The sequence below is a fragment of the Ammospiza caudacuta genome, chromosome 3, assembly GCF_027887145.1.
Source record: "Ammospiza caudacuta isolate bAmmCau1 chromosome 3, bAmmCau1.pri, whole genome shotgun sequence".
Classification (NCBI taxonomy): Eukaryota; Metazoa; Chordata; class Aves; order Passeriformes; family Passerellidae; genus Ammospiza; species Ammospiza caudacuta.
This window is the reverse complement of record NC_080595.1, coordinates 83,194,762-83,215,676: the sequence shown is the minus strand read 5'-3', so window position 1 is coordinate 83,215,676 and position 20,915 is coordinate 83,194,762. Positions and strand designations below refer to the sequence as shown.

General features: G+C 36.7%; 1 protein-coding gene across 2 annotated transcripts in view; it reads right to left on the bottom strand.

The window, feature by feature from the left end:
- The window catches only part of MBOAT2 (membrane bound O-acyltransferase domain containing 2), a 92,797-nt gene that overhangs the window by 66,963 nt on the left and 4,919 nt on the right, over positions 1-20,915 (bottom strand). For both annotated transcript variants that reach the window (XM_058802155.1, XM_058802156.1), the window contains exons 2-3: positions 8,209-8,354; positions 4,768-4,845 (exon numbers count right to left, since the gene is read on the bottom strand). In XM_058802155.1, the coding sequence (XP_058658138.1) occupies positions 4,768-4,845; positions 8,209-8,354 (224 nt within the window). The remainder of the gene's footprint in view (positions 1-4,767; positions 4,846-8,208; positions 8,355-20,915) is intronic.

Below are 20,915 nucleotides of genomic sequence, written 5' to 3'. Positions count from 1 at the left end.
TATCAATGCTTTCTATTTACATCCACCCTCCTTTATAGGAAGAGAAAAAACACACAAACAGAATTTTTACAGTTTGCAGTGCATTGGTATCAAAGGTCATGATCTTCTAGCTCCAACTCAGACACTTCATACAACATCACCTGCAGTTCTGCAGGCAAAACGGACTTGCCAAACTTACAGCCACCAGCTTCACTCAGAAAAATGAAAATTATTGTTTGCTGAGATTGTTGTAATTAGTCATGTGAAATCTGTCTCAAATGCAAGAAATTTCACCAAAGAAAAAAATGCCATGGATAATTATGCTCCTAGAGAAGAAAATGTACTGTAATATATGGTACCCTTGCACATAATCTCTTTATCCCAAACACCACTGTCTCCATTCAGTCAATGCCATACAACCAGAATTTTCAATCAACTCTTATTAGTGGCTGTCTTTGCCAGGAGCTGAAGAAGAACATAGCTTTCACTGAACTCTTCTAGATACAATTTATTCTGCCACTTCATTTTGTAGGGAGCCTGATTTATTTGACATCAATAGTTTGTTGAGGTAATAAACCATGCAGCAATGATACCATGACTCAGAGCTCATTTGCTAACAGTCAAGTTGCTTGGCAGCATGACAGGCAGAGTAATGTGCCTTGAAGAACTCTGTATAGATGCCACAGAGATTACCAAACAAATACAGAGCCCCAAAACACAACTTTATCAACTCTGCTTTGATTGACTGATTGTGCTCAGCTTCACTTTGATCACAAAGATTAAAAAAAAAAATCTATATGCAAGCCAAAAAGCTGCTCCATCCCAACAGATTTGTAACACACCCAGGCAATTTTACACTACAGCTTCCTTCCAAGACAGGGCTGTCCTCCACATGCTTACAGAAGCACAGAGGGAATGTGTAAGGGAGCCCTCCTTCAGGTAAACATCAATACTCAATGAAGCACAGCTACTTCCTACAAGAGAAGTACAAGTTCGTTTTTTTTTTTACCCGAGTTTGGAAGAGGGATAAGAGGTTTTATATGTCAATGGCACTATTTAAAAACCCTGTTCTTTTGAGAACTTTGTTCTTTTGAGTAACATCAGCAATCAAGCATAAAATGAAATAAAATTTTTAAAATGAGGTAGGGATTTAAGAAAAAGACTGATTTACACTCCTCTCTGGAAATACAAAACATATAAACAGATTTTTTCCTAGTGTCATTAAGGCAGCATATATCTTTTTTGTACCAAACCAACTGAGAAGGCTATAATACTAAATATGCCCATGCATTATCTTTTTCAGCCTCTCAACTTAAGCACCAACATCTACAAATCTGCAGATACTAGATGATTCCTGTCCTTTCTCCCTATACCTCTATAGGGACACAAACACACCTCCACCAAAATGAAATAAGTGTATCTAATCTTTATTTAAAAGTACAGCAAAAAGTGATAGGCACTACAGGCAAGCAAATTGTACTTCTCTTTTCACTCCTTTCCTGTCATTACAAAATACATGCTCATTAAAGGCCTTTCCATTTAAACATTCCAATTTTAGGAAGGATAATATATCAAGTTATTTTTCAACTTATACATTCATTGTTTGAAGCCATGCATTGAGCTCTATACAGGCTCAGCCTGGAGTGTTACAGTAAGTTACCACTGTGGACGAACTTGCAATAGCTACTTAGAACAAATACTTTTAGAGGAAATTCACAAGGATTACTAAGAAATTCCTTCACAGCTGTTAACTTCAACAAGTGCTTATTTTTCTGACTAACTGAAGATAGACAGTGTACAAAGCATTTACATAGTTATTTTTGTTATCATCAAAATAACAAAATCTCCAATCATCAAATCTCCAATATACAGAAAATCACTGCCTGGTGCTAGTCAGTGTTTCCATCCACAGTCTTCAGAGTACAAGTCTGATTTCTAGGTTAGCATCAGAAAAATCACGACATTCAGCATCATTAAATACCTGACTAACAAATTAAGTGCCACAATTAGCATGCCAAGGGAATTAGTTTATTCAGATGATCAAGACTTACTTGGCTCCAATCTGAGATTTTTAAGATAAAACAATCAAATCTTCACCACACCTCCTTTGCCACATCTCCTATTGTTTACCAACTCCACAGCAAGGAGTGAAGGCAAAGGGGAGCCTCCCCCTCAGTCCTGGCTCTAGCTTGGAGTGTAAGGGAACTTACTGAAGACTAACATTCCAAAATTCCAAGAAAGGTATGACCAGGAAGTACCTCCACAGATACCAGACCAGTTACAACCAAAGGTTGTTTACTCTAATTCAAATATCTCTTTACATTATCATGTTCAAACAGCTCACATACATGGGCACAGGAACAGTACAAAGAACTCTATGTCCATCAAAACAAACAGAATAGGACATAACAGCTACCATGAAAGCTTAAAGTGCTTTGGTGAATGTAAAAATTTATCAAAAAACTCTCCTGGCTTCAGAGGGTAAGGAAGCCTGTATAAGCAACGCATAGCAACTGAAGTGATAGCATTTTTAAAAATTTAGTTGTTTCTTACTTGTTTAAGCAATTTTTAGAGAGGCTGGAGAACCTGAGGAGCTATGTTAGAAGGTAAGGAAAACAACAAGGAGAGGAATAGTGTTTTTCCTATCCATACACTCATGAAATCTGCAGGACAGCCAGCAGGACAGGGAAAAGAAGGAAACTTAAGTCAGTGAATCAATTTAGATAATAGACAAATATGATTTCTACAATGTACAAGTGCTTTTCCAATACAAAATCTACTTGAATCTGTATTTACACCACATATAGGTATTTGATGTTCAAATCCAAGGTTAAGATGCTCATTCAACAATGCAGGTAACATCTACATAGGACTGCCAGGCAATGGGTCCCTCTACCATACAAAAAGTAAATACCAAACCTGGGGCTATGCGGGTATATACAAGCACTATAATTACTTGTACACACATCCCCACTAAAACACTGACATTCTCCAGTCCTGAGGCCAGCTGGTACCAGCTGCACTCTGCTGTACAGTACTTAACCTTCAGTCTCCTCTGGGCACCATGAGACACATTCATAGCCTGAAGATAAACACTTAGGTGGGGAGGGGAGTAATTCACTTGGGTTTCTATTCAGACTGTCAAACAGGAAGCTGTAAGTGGCATTTTCCTGACAGAAAATAAAGTGTACCTGGTGCATTCCTTAGGCATCATCACTTCTGGGACACTTTAGCAGTGGAAGGAGCAAACCTTGTGTAGTCTTGCCTGTATCACCTACTAGAAGTGGCTCCTGCAGCTTGCCATACAGCATCCACACACTGTCCACAGTTTAGAGTAACAAGTGACTCTTTTTTTATCCAATGGCAGACTAATTTATATGGTGACAAAGCAATATAAGCTCTGTAATCGAATCTAGGTTCCCCTCCCAGCTGCACAGTGACAGCTGTGTATAACACAGCCAACATCTCAGCAGATCAGGCCATGCAGTGAAACCAGCTGGTATGAATTAGGAGGACCAGGAATTACTGTTCCCTTGCCACAGAGCAGGAAATCTGCCTACCTGTCTCACGCTATTAGGAATGTAAACCACTGCTGGATTTCCATTTTTGAGAAACGTGCATTACCTTGTTATGGTAAAGGCCAAAGTGCTCCTGACTGGCACCTCCCTTTGCTGCATTTAACCAAAATAATAATTTCTTTCAGAATATTAAGTACCATAAGTTCTAGCTTACATTGTTGAATGTCTAAAGAGAAATTTACATGAACAAGTTACTTTACAACAACCAGTAACCAAAGAAGCTGTTTGTCTATAAACCAGCTATCCAACCAAATGAGGCTCTCTCACATCCACAGTACTTTGAATATGTGAGGCCTTGAAGAAAATCCTGAACATAAGAGCCTAATATGGGATATTTTAAAAGACAATAAAACTACACTCACTATCACACTACAACTCAGCAGAGTACTCTAACAGATAGGATCATGAACTAAGGCTGCCCTGGCTTTGTGCTTTCTGTGTAAAGCAATTTTCCTCTTTGTTTTTTCTACCAGCATTTTTCTCACAGGCTCACATATTTCAGGAACCTATTCAAGCAAGGATTTGCTATTTTACTAAACATTTATGCAGGAATTAACACAGTGGGAACTTAATTTGTTTCTGATCTCTAGGCTACTAGAATAGTAAAACATATGCATACAGTAATAAATGTCTTCCCTGCTTTTGAGAGTGACTGAAAAAGAGAAACAAGTGTTTTTCTATATGGATTCAGATACTCAAGCAAGATATAATCAGGCATTCAAACTTCAAATAATTCTGTATGTGTTTTTAAAATGTATTCTTAACCTAAAACATCATTCATACTGATATTAAAAAAAAAAAAAAAGTAATTATAAGCACTTAGTTCCTAAGGAAATTTCTCACACAAATTGTTTTCTGTTCAGACATCTTCCATCTACTAGCATTGGCTGTTTCCAAATTACATTTGTCATCTGTCAACACCAAGAAATACTTAAGATTACATATTCTTCTTTTTTCATCATTGCTTAAACACAAAGTATGTCTCAGTGGAGTATCATTTTAATGAGCTTTAGATATTTTAAAAGACTGGCAAAAATTTCCAAGTAAGTCATCTTCTCACCTGAAAATAAAACCATGGTTAGAGAATTCAAATACTGAAATGTTATGATACAACTAGAATTATGGTATATATGCAGGATTACAAAAAAAATCCTCAACAGCAGCATTCTTGTAAAGGCAAAGTAAAATAAATTTTAGAATGGAAACTTACTTGTGCATGTTTTCCACTCCTATTATGATCATGATATAGTAGGAAATTCCACTTTGTATAACAAAATGTAAGGCATACCTAGGGAGAAAAAAGTAAACCCTCATCGTGTTTTCTTTAATGACAATCAACTGCATGCATTTGTTGTGAAATTAAAGAGGTTCAAAGTTTAAAGCCACCACTGCTCCCGAAGAAAAATCCCCTTTTATTCTATTTAGGTTTTCTGTTACCCTTCCCTCTGCTGAGAATTTCTCCCTTTAGCACAGCACAGAGAGCAGTAATGAACAATACCTAGACACCTAGCTACAATGTTCCAGCTCAATCAAGAATATTGCAAATGTTGATAATTATTAAAACACAAAGAATATGTCTTATGTCTTCCATTTGGCATTACTTCATGAGTAAATGACTGTAAACAACATGAAAATTTTGTGGTTTCATTTCCATATTCATTTTTCTACCCATTTACAGCAATAGATATTCCAGATAAGGCCAACAATTTCTTAGTATCCACAATATTGTAAGATTTCCCACTCAACAGCAATGGTGACTGTGTCCAGCCAGTCTCTTTGTCTCAGGCTGTCAGTAACTTTTAAAGGGATGGTGGTGATGGTCACAAAAAACACACACAAAAAAGCCCTACACACCAACAAGCCACAGATTTATTTCACAAAGATGCTCTAAGCTCCTCCTGTTTGTTTTCCACAGCTCACCACCACAGCTATCCAACAGCACTGCTTTGGGAGTTGGCTTTGGCCTTTGAAGGAGTCATACTTCAGTAAGCTGAAGAGCATGGCCATCAAAGCAGCGCCAGTGAATGGGGAAAGAGCTGATCTTCAGTAACTTGGGGTTTTTTTCATTCTGGTACCTTAAGTGCCCCAGTACCACACGTACATAGGCTCAAGTGACACAACTCATCTAATTTGGGATTTTTTTTTCCCCCCATGAAAAGCAGCCTAAAAAGCAGCAATTATTTTGTTACAGTGATGCTATTTTCTTTCAGCTTATCACCAACAATTTCCTAATTTCACTCCTCCTCTACTAACAAGGAAATGACTCCAAACAAGAAAACCAGTTCTATCCAACTAAAATCCTTTATCTATACAGGAGGAACTGAGTCAAAACTTGGATTCCAGGTTATTCACTTGGACATGAATTAACCTTGAAAAATCTTAACTTTTTACAGAAGAGCCAGTCTCTACATGCTCTCATGTTTCACTTCTAGTTAGTCTCATTTAGGATAGGATTACCTAAACTTCAAGTTTAATATAGTAATTGACAATTTAAAAAGTATTTATTTCCTTTTCTTATCTGCCAAGCATTAGCAATATGGTACAGCAAAGACAGGCATTAGTGAAATGACAAAAACTTAAGATGTTTGTTCTTTTACAGAGAAGGAGACTAGGATATCAAAGCCTAAAAGATTGTGGACTGACATGGAGTACCATACCAGGATTACAGTCACTGAAAACATTTCTCTTTCAGAACTGCTAACAATAGTAATATGTTCTTTGATTCAATCATTCAAAGGGATGTATTGAGATACCACAGAGAATAGTGATTTTTAGCTACATACAAAGGGTACATATTCTGGGCCTTTTATGCTATTTGCTATTATGCAAAGGGAATGATTGCTTCTCTTCCTTTCCTCTACCACCCTCACAAGTATTACAAAAGTGACTGAAAACTAACACACTTGAAGATAACATAACTACTACTTAATGTCCTTAAAAGAGTGCGGATTACAAACTACTTCCCACATTTAAATTTGCACGATCTACATTTACTAGTAACACTATATAACAAAACAGTAACAGTTTCCTTCTTGTTATATATGTTCATAAGTCATGTTATAGCAGCACAAACCAAGAGTCACTGAAGATGTTATCAGGGGCTTGTAACCTGTATGCATCCTTGATTTCTTGGCAAGGGAGAACCAAAAAAACCAAAACCCTCAAAAACCTGCTCATATAACATGTACTTAACCAAAAGGAAAAAGCATTGGCAGAAGTATCAATCTTTAAAGAATGTGTACTTTCAACATCTCAAATTATGTTATTTTCATCATTTTAAAACAGTTTTTAGTTCAGTAACTGCAAAATAGAAATTAACCTCTTAAAATAAAGCATCTTTTTTTTTTTCCAGGGCATATTGCTGGTGAGAAGCTTCCACAAATTTTTATTTATGTCTGTTAGGAGTAGAGGTTGTTTCTTTCCAAAATCTCCCATATCCAAAATGAATATATTAGTAACCCTTTCTAATTACAAGTTATAATTAACGATTTCTACTTCTAAAGCAATGGAAACAATGTGCTTCTAAGCTTACACAGCTCTCAAAAAAATCGTCACATAGTATCTCCTATTTCCCATATCCTCCTTTTTTTCTGTAGTGTTAAACCTGGAAGTCTGTGAGATCAGATCATTCTCCCAAAGCAGAATACCGTGGCCACATGTTTAAGAAATGGACTGGCATAGTAAGTTTTATATAAAAGTAAATCATGCATGTAAATCTAAAGAATAAAGGTTACTGATCTCTTTTCCCAAAATTTAAAAATAAGATTTATCAATTAATGTTGGGAGAGTTCTGCAACATGCCTACATAGAGACCAACACACTCTGCATGTGTAGAGACAGATGCAACTGCACATTCCCACCTGCACAACACCTTGATTAATCCCCCCCTAGCTCACTAATGCTCTATGATAGCATAAATAAGTCTTTTATACACTTGAAGCCAAGTAAGCACCTTGTTTACAATGCAATTAAATGAAACTGGCACTCAAACCATCTTGGGAAGATGCATGCCATTTAGTAAGCTATATTTTGAAGAAAAAAGATTCACCAAACTAAATGAATACCCTTTTCTAACTTTACTAACATTCTGTCTTGCTACACTGTGAAAGATCAAGATACGCAACCAGCAGTCACACAAAATATGTGTCTGAAAAACAATCACATCTTCCCTCTCTCCAAATCATTAAAGGAAAAAAAGAAACCATGAAACAGGGCATTTTATACTACTAGGAGTGTCACTAGATATGCTTTACAGTTCCAGCAACTCTTCCTTAAAATGCCACATTATATTCAATATTCAGAAAAAGACCTGAGTTATCTCCTGTCATGAGTATTTATAGGGAATTATCCTAGTCACCACATCTGTGCTGTGCCTCAAGAGAATACTTCTCCAGCAAGTTTACAGAAAAAAAAGCTGTGGAAGTTAAACAAACTGCACCTGCTTCATCTTCCCAAAACCATAGGCAGCCAGTATGGTAGTTACCAGTTTACAGATGACCTTTCAAAATTTGTGGATCTCATCAGAATATTTAAGCTGATTTCTGTACATTTGCAGCAGCTAAAAACCCCACAGAATTAGGCAATACGGTTCTTCATAACACAGAAATAAAAACTGACAAGTTCCTGAAAAATGAATTTAAGTGTAACTTACCATCCAAAACAAAAAAGTGCAAGATAAAGGCCCAAGAGTGTTGCAACAACATGTCTTATAAATGGGCTAGTTTTGCTTGAATGAAGGTATGTTCGAAACCAAACAGCCGCAAGCAAGGCAAACAGTTGGCACACTACAAAGTTGACCTGCATAAAAAAAAAGAAAAGAAAGAAGAACTCACCCAAGTGTGTATTAAAAATTAACAGCAATATCCACACATTTTCAGCAATTTGCAGAACCTGTAGTTGTGCCATGGCTTTTACCAGAGCATGTCTAAGAGCTGCTCCCATGAGTCCCTCCCAGGCCAAAGCACAAACCAGTGCTCCCCCAAGCAGCTCAGAGGAAAAGATGCATCGAACAAAGCAATATGTGCTTAAATCAAGAAAAGAAAATGACATTTTTTGCTGTAGATTTTCTGAATACCAAACCACTATCCACCATTAAATCACCTCTACCCTCCCAGTAATGTGAAAATCTGAGCTGCAGTTTTATTTTGTTTTTTAAGTGAGTAGGACTCAAAGCTACATATCAGCTCCAAAAATCACTGACAGATCACTTCAGTAGCCTGTGCAGAAGCAGGGCTCAGTGAAGTGCATTTCAGTGCTATGTAATCAGATAAACAGCTTGGTTGCACACTGCATTTTCTTCTTGTACATTCAAGTAGGATAGTTTCGGAAATTCTTCCTCCCTTCAGGCCATTTATTCTTGAAGATAGAAAATTTCTTGTATATTAAATATTTAAAGACATTAGGGCACTGAAAGCAAAAGCAGAATTGAATAAAACTAAATCAGTGAGTAAAAAGAATTGTTCTGACTGTGGCCTGAAAAAAATGTAACAGTAAGTGCACAATAAAGAAAGAAATTCCTCAAATACAGCAACCACTACCAAAAGCTTAAGTTACTTTCTAAATAAAATAATTTGTCCAGCTTTTTGTAACATTTCTCACTTCATAGATTTTATTTTTTACTGACATAGAAAACTGCCTAACAATTTTCCATGTCTAATAGTGGCATCCCAAGTCATCACAGGCAACAGCTTGGGAACTACTGCTTCAGGTTCTAAGCACTTCAATAACAGAAACTTGTACATCCTGCAAGCTTCACTGGTCCTTTGCACAACAGTGTTTTAGACTCTTTGATGGCACTTAGCTGAAATACATACTTAATCTTAACACCACAGGGTACAATGACAATACTATTTTTATGCTCCTGACAGCAAGTCTGATATTGATGTTTGCAGCCACATAGTGCACACTTGCAGTACCATAATTCACCTTGTCCATTCCTTAATCATTTTTCAACCAAGTTTCAGGCCATAATATGTAAGGGTCAGAGTACGCAAACACGGTAATTTTTAAAGTAGCAATTAAAACAACTACAGAACTCTCTTTCTTGTAACAACTGAACCACTCCAAAACCTGTAACACCAAGTTAGAGCATTAAGTGCTAGCAGGGAAAGACTCAAAAGGCAGGGCTGTGCTTTTTAATAGGCACAATTCCCTAAATTAAACTGTTGTTTAAAATGTCACGTACAGTTTTCCATCCATTCTCTTACTACCACATTTCTATTATGCTTTCAACAGTATTTGAAAAATCCTAAATAAATGAGGAGATATTCTTCCAGGGCATAACTTGACCTGTTTTCTCTCCTTTATAAGCAATGATGCAAATGAAACAGAGCGAGGTTTATTACTCAAGATGATTCCATGCATTTAGTGAAAAAGTTTCATACAAAACAGTCAAGTGAACTACTGAAAGGGAAACAAACTGATAATGTTTGAGAAAAGAGAGCAAGAAACAAAAATGAAAACAAAAAAAAATTACTTCAGTACCAACATTTGTATGAATATTTGTTACAGAAATTATGCCATGTAACCCACAAAGCATGTTTCTGACCCAAAGAACTCACATCCTAGACAGACTAGAAGAGGAAGGGAGACAGAGAAGGTTGCACATTCACAGATATGTAGTGAAGCTGAGGTAAAGAGACAGAGGGAAGAAATGAGCATGAATACCTGTCCTGAAATGGACACACTTGCACTGCTGGTTTTACTGAATGCCCAGACATTAGTGCTTTGACTGCAATATAGATAATTTACCAACTGGTATCACATGGTGTCCTTCTTTTTCAGATTACTACTAAAAGCAAACTAGCAATACCCAGGGAAAAAGGAAAGTCATCATCTGGCTCCTACTACTACTGTGAAAATGGTAGAAGTGCTTGGCAGTTCTGACATGTATCACCAACTCTATAGGAGCAGACAATAACAAAACAAAAAACCTTGAATCTCATAATTCAGGATGAGCCTGCAGGTTTAGGAGTAAAATCCTCACACAAAGCACAAAAAGCAAACCTGAGAAAGGATTCAGCAGGTAGGGAGTGAAAAGGTGGTACACCTTTCTTGAGCACTTGCTATTTGTTTAGCTATTTACTCAAATGATCAAATCTGTATCTGAAAAACAGTATCCCATTAATTAAAAAACAATTAAAACCTGATAAGAAAAAAAAACCAAACAAACCAAAGCACCTTCCCCAAGAAGAATATTTTGAGAACAGTAATGAAATGCAGGATAACACACACTCAGATCAACCCCACAAGCCAACTTCCAGGGATGTGAATGTATTATGTCAGTATTTTGAACATGAAACTAAGTGACCCAAGCAGCACAAGCCTTTTCCAAAAGCCTTCCTCACAAATGAATCCAAAACTGACAGTGGGTATTTTTAAAGTGCCCTTCCCAAAAAGGGCACAAACATATACAATACTTGGAAATCCAAGGCATCACCACAATAGTCACACACCACCCGGCATTTCTTCTCTACTCTTACCAATCCCATCCTTATCCTTGTCTCAGTGCACCAAAATGCAGATTACAAGGCACCAAGAGTTCTGCTCAACTTGTAAAGCTCCCAAAGCTTTAAATACATATCTGTAAAACCAAGCTATGCAGCAGTTAAGGTTTGAAAGCCTTGCAACTTGAGTTTTGCCTTTATACATACCTACTTTAGACTATATTCTTCTGCTGCTTTATTCTACTTTCCGCAGCAGTATTTCTGATTCATTCAGCAAATGGACAATTGCCCAGTTTTTGCCCTCATCCTGTGACCCATTAAATGCTTACCATCTGCATTCTACATTGAATATAAGAACTTTACATGTTATGCAGCTCTGTCCATAACATGGTAAGACTACATACAACAAATGTAAACTTTGCAATAATTTCATAAGATCAGTATTCCTATACTAAAGGTGAATGACTGGCACAAAAATTATGAAAGCCCAAAGGGGAAAATAAATGCCTGCTAACTTGGGTTGCTCAATTTCAGACACTCAATGCCTAGTTTTTCTGTCAGTACTTTTAAAAGAACTTTAACTAGAAATGTGTTTTGAAAATATAAATTCAGCTGCTGTTCTGATTATCCAGCATGCCTCTAAATCAGGCCTAAAGTAACTCAAAATACAAGCAAAATTTAAAGTCATCAATCTATTTTTTTCCCTATTTTTTCTCCAGTTCACAAAAACCCTCTGGTTTACTACTGATTTGCCTTCCAAATCAAGGAAGTCATATGGAAGAGTCAGTTTCTTAACACTGCTGGGCAGTGTTAAGAGTCACAGGGGTAATCTTCATCTGACACTTATTCTGACTTTTGAGCACCTGCTATCACAGGTTATATATTCCCTTGCTAAACACTTTGAATACCTGACTACTCACATTTTAAAAGAAAACACAGAATTCCTACAACAAAAATCAAAACTTACCTGTGGCTTTCAGTCCACAGTACTCATTTCTACCACTTGTACTCATTTCCACGTGGAAAGAAGTTTCATCCCTTGCCAATGCTACAGGAAGTATAATGATAAACAGACTCTGTGGGCTCCCCAATTCCACTGGATGCACTTCCAGCTCCAGCATTGAGATAGTTTGTGCATCTCCACAGCGGTTTAATTCAGATCAGAGGGGGCTCCTGAAGCCTCCCAGTTATCTGCACTTCACGTGCTTTGCAAGTGCTGTGCAATGGTGTCTGGACACACAAACCTGATTTCCTTTAAACAAAATGAACTAGGTATCTGCTCCAAAGGTAACTGAACATAAAGCCCACGGACTAACCTAGGCAAAAGCAGTATTTCCCAAAATTATTAAAGCACCCATGCTGGATTCTCAATGCCAACCACTTCATCCCACAGAAACACTTATTTCTGTACTGCACTACTTGGTTTAGTAAACAATGCCAAAATTTAATTTTCAGGCTTTTCCTAATTCCATGTCCCATCTTAAGCCATGCTGAGCAGTGTGGAATTGACAGACAGCTTCCTTGTATGCACACACTGAGACAGATGAAGAACTTGCCTTCACATACAGAGCCTGCCTTGAAAGAGTGACCAAAATGACCTGGCTGTCTATAGGGATAGACAATAGGAACAGACAGCAAATGAGCAGGAACAAGGACAGAGCTGGACATCGCCACCTTGAAAGCTTCCACAAAAACCAGGCATTCAACCAAGCAGCGATTTTGTTGGCAAATATTATGTATACAAACTTCAACAACTGGGAATTGTAAACTTATGTACCTTTTGAAAACTTATGTCAAGCTCTTATAACATTGTGAGTATGGGCAAAATACAACTTTCTAAATACCATATGACTTGGTCAGATGTGAGCAGAACACCCACAAAGAACAAAGACAACACGTTCCCTAAAGCTGCACGATGCATTCTTCAAACCTAATTGCAATGTGCCCCCATGAGATCACAAAACCTGTTCCAATAAGAAGCTTCAATTTTATAGAAGAAATTTTTTAAAAAAACCTAATCAAGATCTATTTAAAGCTGAGATTTCATGGAGGGGAAAAAAAATATCTTGCCATAGAATGGCAAGTTTCACCCTGAGCAATTACAATTTAGGACATATATAAGAAAACAAACAGAATTTTTTTATTCCTCCTCACATACAAGATATCAAAAGCTCAGTCAATGAGAATAACACCTCAAAATCTTACAGAGAGAGCAACACATAATGGAAAGTTATGTGCACATAAGAATAAAAAACATACAACTACAATGTAAATTATCACCACTAGTTATTCAGCAATGAATGATGCAAGTGTGTGTTACACATACTAAGCTAATACAGATCCTGCTGTGTGTAGCCTAGCAATTTCAAAATGAAATCCACTATATTGGTTCAAAACTAGTCACACAAGCACTGCAGTTCATAGGCACAACTTATGCCAAATGTAATAGCAAAACATGAACACAAATTCACAGTTTCAATATTTGGAGTAGCTACACAAAATATAAATCCATTATATCATTAACTGCATTAAGTTATCTATGTAAGAAACTCCCCATTTGCATGACCTCTGCAAAAGTAAACAGAAAGTACGTAACTTTTAAAGACGATTATTTTAGTATTTTAAAAGAATAAAATGTAATTTATGCAATGCTTTTGTAAAAATAAAGTTATTGCTAAGGGAAAAGTATTTAAGGAATCAATTCTGAACATAAAGGAAAAAGAACAAGAAAAAGGTCACTGCCACAAGGATTTTCATCATCAAGAGGAAATTCTAGCATAACATTGGATTTGAAGACCTGGAAGTCTCTAACTTTACAACACACACAGCATCTTTAATAAATAGCTAAAGAAATTTAAGTTCACATTAAAACGAAATACAGAAAAGTTTATTTCTTCTACAAAACTAATATATAATATTATATAACATAATAATACATGCAAATTTTATCTACCAGTTCAGATTTTAGGCTAAGCTTCCTCTTCATATCAGCTATATTTTAGTATCAAAAGCCAATTGCTGCAGTCAATTGCAGCAGAATCCTCCAGAATCCTGCTACTTCACAGCACAGAAGGCATTTGCCTCATTCAGAAAAGCAGCCAAAGCAGAGAGGGAATTTTATTGATACAGATAATTCCTAACTGGATGGCACAAGTTAATCATAGAGGCCCACACTGTACAGCCTACTAATAATCCACTGAAAAGCAGTAACACAATGGCACAAAGTTTTGTTTCCCAGCTACAGCAAGGCACTGAGGGACACCCAAAGAACAACACTGACACCAAGCACCTCACAAGAGAAACAGTGGTTGAGCAGGTGAAGCACCAAAGATGACCCAGGAATGTTGCATTTTACTCTTTCTCCCAGCAACCTACACAAACTCTTGGCAAGTTACCTTGTCTTGGTGCATCTCTATTTTCTCATTTTTAACATGTTTTCTCCAATAAGAAGAAAAATAAATATTCAAACCTTTAAAATGCAATGAATGCCCGTGGCCTTAATACAACACTTTGGATAAATTAAAGCTGATGTGAGAGTTCTGTCTGGGGGTTGTGTTTTTCTGTGGATTTTTGTCTGTTTGTTCTTTAGTGCATTTTTTCTAAGTTATTCCTGAAGAAAAACAAGAAGACACTTCTGTTCTTATTGCTGATGAATTAGGCTTTGAAAAAAGATTACCCAGATAGAAGCAGAAGCACTGAAGCCTACCTGATCATGTGCAGAGCCTAAACTAACAAGGTTAAGATGCAAGATGCTTTACAGACAACAGTCAAGAACCTGTGGATACAGCAATTCTGCAGACAGAGATTTAGGAGTACCTCTCTGAGCCACACCATGGTACATTTCCACCCTGGAATTCAGTTTTTCTGAGGTGCAAGATAGCAGCATTACTTGTTTCCCTCTATAATAATTTTCAGCTCTCCATTCCACCACAGACCAAGTTATGACCTATGCTTCCTCCTGTATCTGACAGGGCCACTGAGCAAGGTGCACTAAAGCAGCATTCCTCTTCTCCACCTTTAGTTTTTCTTTTCAATATCTATGGCTATTAGAGAAAAAAAACACTTTTTAGGAAAAGAAATAGAATATGGACTACAAAACCACTTTAAAATGAGTTCTTGCAAGAGCTAAGAGATCAAGACAGAATAATGCACATACACCTTATGAAGACCTTAAAACCGAGGCTTTGATGTTTTTTCTAAATCTGTAGGGTCACTTTAGCAGTAACATTTTAAACACAAACCTCTTCAAGCATGATGTTTGTTGACACATACTTGTCAAAAATTGCCAAACCTTACCACAATTAATGAAGCATCAGTTCTGCCTTGTTCCTTAAACATCATTATTTTCTTGTTCCTGCTCCAAGTTAAGTCAAAACTATTCCCCTTTCCCACAAAAACAATGAGCTGAGGAATGAAAAACATCTACAAGAGTTCATAAAAAGCTGCTTATAACATACAGGGGAGTTAATGTTTCTCCACAGCAACCAGACGGCAGCATGGATGGATATTCTTCTGTGGAATTTCTAACCTTCTTCAAGTATAAAAACAACTTGTACAATTATCCAATAATTGCTTAATGCCAGACAGCTAAGAACTGAAAAGTGAGAATTACTTACTTGAAACCAATGTCAATTTTCCAACTACTGCCTCAAAGTTTTTGCACTAATATTAAAGGGGAAAAAAAGGAAATAACATTTTCCACACTAAAGCTGAAAAAAGTAATTCTATTACAAGGCTCAAAATCAAACCACTTGGTAATTTTCTTCAATTTATTGGGAAATGTCAGGCAGATGAGTTCAGAGATACTGGCAAGGGTATTTGATACAGTTGACAGATGCTTAAGAGTAGTTCAAAGAACTTTTCTTCTCTGAATGATAAGAAGAAACAAGATTCCTCTTTCAACTGAAAGCATCATACGTCTTGAAAAAAAGCTTTCAATTTTTTTTTTTTATTCAGTTAATACTCTGCCTTACATGATGAAAATATAACTAATTAACACTCCTGCTGTGAAAACTCAACCTTGCTTCATGGGTGAAATGTGAAGAAATAGAGGATAAGCAGCAGTGATTATTTTGAAATCATACCAGCATGGGAGATGTTTGTATTAAGGCACAATGCTCTTTGTAGCAAAGACTGTATTACTGAATGTTTATACAGTGTCCAGTGTGAAGGGACACTTAGATGAAAATTCCAAGCACAGCCCACTAGTATCAGCCTCTTCCTTGAAGTGCATGCTCTAACCATTAGTGTTAGTCAGCATCAACATCACTAGCAAATGCTTTTTGATATTGGACACATACAGTTCATCTTCCCATCAATTTGCTGGCAGATGAAAGGACTTAACATAAGATCCTGAACGTGTTCTTTCCAAGTTGGTTTCATTCCAAAAGATCAAATCCAGTTATGACATAGGTTAGCAATAGTAGTTCTATTTCCAGTACTAACTCCCAGTTTGCAATTTTAAAGTATGCAATACAAGGAGCAAAGCACATCACAAAAAACATGATAGAGGCAATAGTAATCTGGTTTGTGCAATAAATGAGCATCAAATCCAATAAGCTTATTCAAAGAAGGCTTACTTAATCATTACTCAGAATTACTCTATAATAAACTGTATGACTAAAGAGGTAAAATGAAACATCAATGTACATTTTATAGTGAGAACAACCAAAACTAATTCATTAAGGATAGGAAGATATTGGCTGAAGCGTGTTCTCTCTGATAGGCTCTTAAGAATTCACCATTACAGATCATGAGTTGTCAAAAAAAGCTATTTTTTCATGGGAGTACCCAAAATCTAGGATGCAAGTTTGGTTCCAAGGTGAAATCAGACTAAGAATGCTGGCTTGGGTGTTTTTGTTAGTGTATTTTGCTTTCTTCTCTCTTCAGAAACAATAAGGACCTAAACCACTTGCTTCTGTTAAGCAAAAACTGGTTTGGCCAGTTAAGGATTGCAGATCTCAGACTACCATGGAAAAAGAGTTTACAACATGAGAACACCACAGCCTGGCATTATGTTGGCAAAACACAGCTCCAAACAAAGACCATCTCAGTTACTGTGCTTTTAAAATCATGGCTTTTTATCACACACTCACAGTGCACATGCACATAATGAGATGAACTCAAAATCTCTACTCTGTCACATGTGTCAGCAGTACACTGACAACAAAATCAGTTGGAAAATAACACAATTTGAAATATTAGAAAGCAGGCATTTTTTATTAAAGTGCTGGACACTTTCAGAGGATATCTTTGCTAATCAAATGTGTGAGTGAAAGTTTACAACAGGGTATTTATTCCCTCATGATCATATATACTCATTACAGTGTACTTCCTAGCCAATACATAAACACTATTTTTCCTAGAACTAATTTGCATGCATCTGTCTCCTATTGGAAGCCCTTTTATGGTCCTAGAAGGTTGTCCAAGGGGGTCTCTGATGGTCATACTCAATGAGTGCCTCAGTATTACAGGTGACCTTTCCTTGAACTTTTTTTGGGAATGAGCTGTTACTTCTTGAGCTAGAGCTTTGCCAAAAAAACCACTATATTCCTCATTATCTGTTTATCCAATAGTTCCAGCTATGTTTATCATCCTGCGTGCATACTTTTACATTCTTTTATCCTTTTGTTGCTAATTAATCTTTAAGCTCCATCTAGCAATTCCAGGGGAACTGAAAATGTCTATTCTCTGTCATCTATAAATACAGGGTACTCACATGTGTATTTGAATGACAGGCTTTTATTTGAAAGCCCAGAGAACTACTACATTGTCTGAAATTTGATAAAAACTTCACAAGCTACTCACTTTTCTAGGCATTTAAAAATAAAGCAAAATAACCAACATCTATGGAGGTATCTTTCTCAAATGCAACCAGAAACTGACATTTTCTCAATTAAGATCTTACTTCACTACAATTATATTCTCCTGGTATGTAAGAAACTGAAATACATCTTAAAATAAGCAACAGAAATTGAAAGCAAGTCTCTTGTCCGTACAGCAAGCACAATTCTGGTAACAACAACAGTAATTTCAATTAGCAAGCAGAACAAATATGCCCCATCTTCAAAATGCCAGCTTCTCAGTGCTCGCTGTGGGAAGGAAAAAAATAGGAGGGCTTCTTTACACCCTCCCTTGAAAGAACTATTATTCAACACAGTCTGTATTCCTCCCTATTATCTTCCTGCTTTTCCCAGTTCAGGAATCATTCCCACAAGATCAGCCAAGCCTCATCTCCAAGTACAACAACAGCAGCCCTTTAAACATCTATAGGATGCAGCAATCCATACAAGCAACGGACACTACTTTGAGATGTTACATCTTTTCAAATTAATCCAGTTTTTAATAATATTTTAGCAAAATTTAGAATTATATTTCTATATTAAAATATTTTATCTGACCTCTTACATTCAATTCCATTACAGAAAATGATTTGCTAATGTATGCTACAGGTAGACCTTCTACAAACCTCAGCCATTACTGAACTTCTAAAATTCTGCAGATTTGTGATGACCTCAAATTCCTTCTAGCTTTTCCACTATGAGGAATAAAACCCAATTCATTTTAGTCTGGGCCTTCAGTCCAATTTTTTAATGCTTAGTCAATTGGGGTTTTATATATGTGTGTGTATTTACATATATGTGTAAGATTGCGAAGAAGCAGTAGAACCAAGAACATTACTCAGCTAAAAAACAGGTCAGAAAGCCTAAGAATGATCTGTACAGGTAGCATTACTATATAGAATATACCACTGCAGTAATACAATCAGTATGCTCAAAAGCCACATTTCAGAATAAGTACACCTTCTGCAGCTTAGGTCACTTTAACTGAAAATAAAAGAAAACACCAAAATCCCAACTACAGAAAATCTATACTATAACCAAAACCAACATAGCTTCTTCACCTTTGGATATATTATTCTAGAATAAAAAGCAGAGCTATGGAAGTTTTCCTTTGCAAAAGATGGCTTAGTTATCAGAATGATCACTTAAAACAAGTAGGCATTACAAGCACTTCTCTAAATTTGCAGAGAAATTTAAATTCTCAAACAGATCTGTTCACTTCAGTGCTAAAAGACTAGCAATGCTGATTCAACTGACATTGAACTTAAAATACTTCCCAAAGGAAAGAGGGAAAATAAAATATCCATACTGAAGAGCTACATCAACTTTCTTGGTAACAAAAATACCATGAAGATGCACACATCAAGCAAACAGGTTTTCACTTGGCTACGTGTAGTTGTTCTCACTTTCCAGGAGAAAATAAAACTCCAGTCTAGACTCCCTAGTTCAAGGGGGACGAGGAAAAAGAAATGAGCACATTACTCAGGAAAAGTGTGCACATTAGTCAAAATAATAAATGTGAAGAAGGTATTCTGTAATCAAGTCTGCAAAGGATGTATCACAGTGCTTCATTAGGTCAACACAGGAACAGGTAAACAAGAGTGAAAAGTCAACAAATGTCAGGATCACCAAATGATAAAGATGACTCATCTACTTCAGTTTTATTTCTTTTTCAGAACTCTTGCTTAAAGTCAGCACAGTACTCAGGAAAAGGCCCACAGAGAAAAAAAGATCTAATAGCTGTGGTACAAGGGATTAACAGCAGAAACCCTTCAGAAACAAAAAGCAACACAGTAGTAACCATGCACTCCAAAAAAAGTGACTCTTGTTACCATCCCTTATGCCTTAATCTTTCTTTTCTTTATTAGACTGCTCTTTGAGCACTGCACTATTTCTTTTCAACATCCCAGAACTGCAGTATTTTCATAGCAACTCCTGTACCCCATTTTGGGGTTGTACTGTCTGTCATGAGCACAGATACATGTTCACACACAGCCTCAATGACTTGGGGACAGAATGGGACAAGAATGGCACAATGTGAAAAGAATGGGACAAAACAAAGCAGGTGACTATAAGCTGTTCAGGTAAAGAATATTTAGTTTCAATGTTTACTGTAGAAACCTTAGGTCTAACTACATTTGACTTTTTCCACTACTTTACAAAAAACTGAAGAAAACAGACCCTATGAAAACATGTGAGAGAGCAAAATCCAATGCTGCTTCTGCAAATATTAAAGAATTAAAGCAGCTCTGTAATTTATATTCATGAACCTGAATAACAAGGATTTATTTTCTTCTTGCACTAAATCAATCACTATCACTATATAAATGGCCCATCCTTTCTAACACTGCTACCCAGTGTTTTTCTTTTCCAACTCTTCCTTCAAAATAGTCACTTTCTCTTGACAATTTTTCCTCTTATCCCAACCATTTCATCCTTCTCTTTGTATTTTTCATTGCAGAGTTAACTCTTTACCTAATGTTTATTGAGTAAGTCAACACCTAACCACTAAATAGTAAAACGTGGGAAAGGTGTCACTGTGCAGGACCCTCCTGATGATACATTCCCTCCCTTCCAAGAAGTCAAAGGGAAGTTAAGAAATCACTAAAAGCCTGGCTAGCAAATCCAAACCATTCAAAACATTGCTGAGAACAGCACATAGAGAATGAAGAACAGAACTTTATTTCCAGCTTTTTTTCACCTACTACAGTCTCCATCCATCATCACAGAAGATCATGTTTTGCCATCCACCCTTCATTCTCCTGACTGTTACTAGCAGCACATAAGGAAAGTACAGGGCAAAGTAGGGGTACAATTTGCTTATCCTACCACTCCCTTGCCTTCAGCGTTTGCATTTCACACACCCTTGAATGCTAATTTTACTCACAGCTGTTCCTTATAAATTTCCTGGGTCATATCTGAAAAATCAGTAACAAGCTGCTCTGGGTTCCACAACCAGACCCTTAGACAGGGGTCTAAGAATCAATGTTGAAAGAAGAAAACTTGGGACACTCTTCACTTTATTCATTTTTCTATTTTGATAATGCTTCAGTCAAATGTTAGGCCATCTA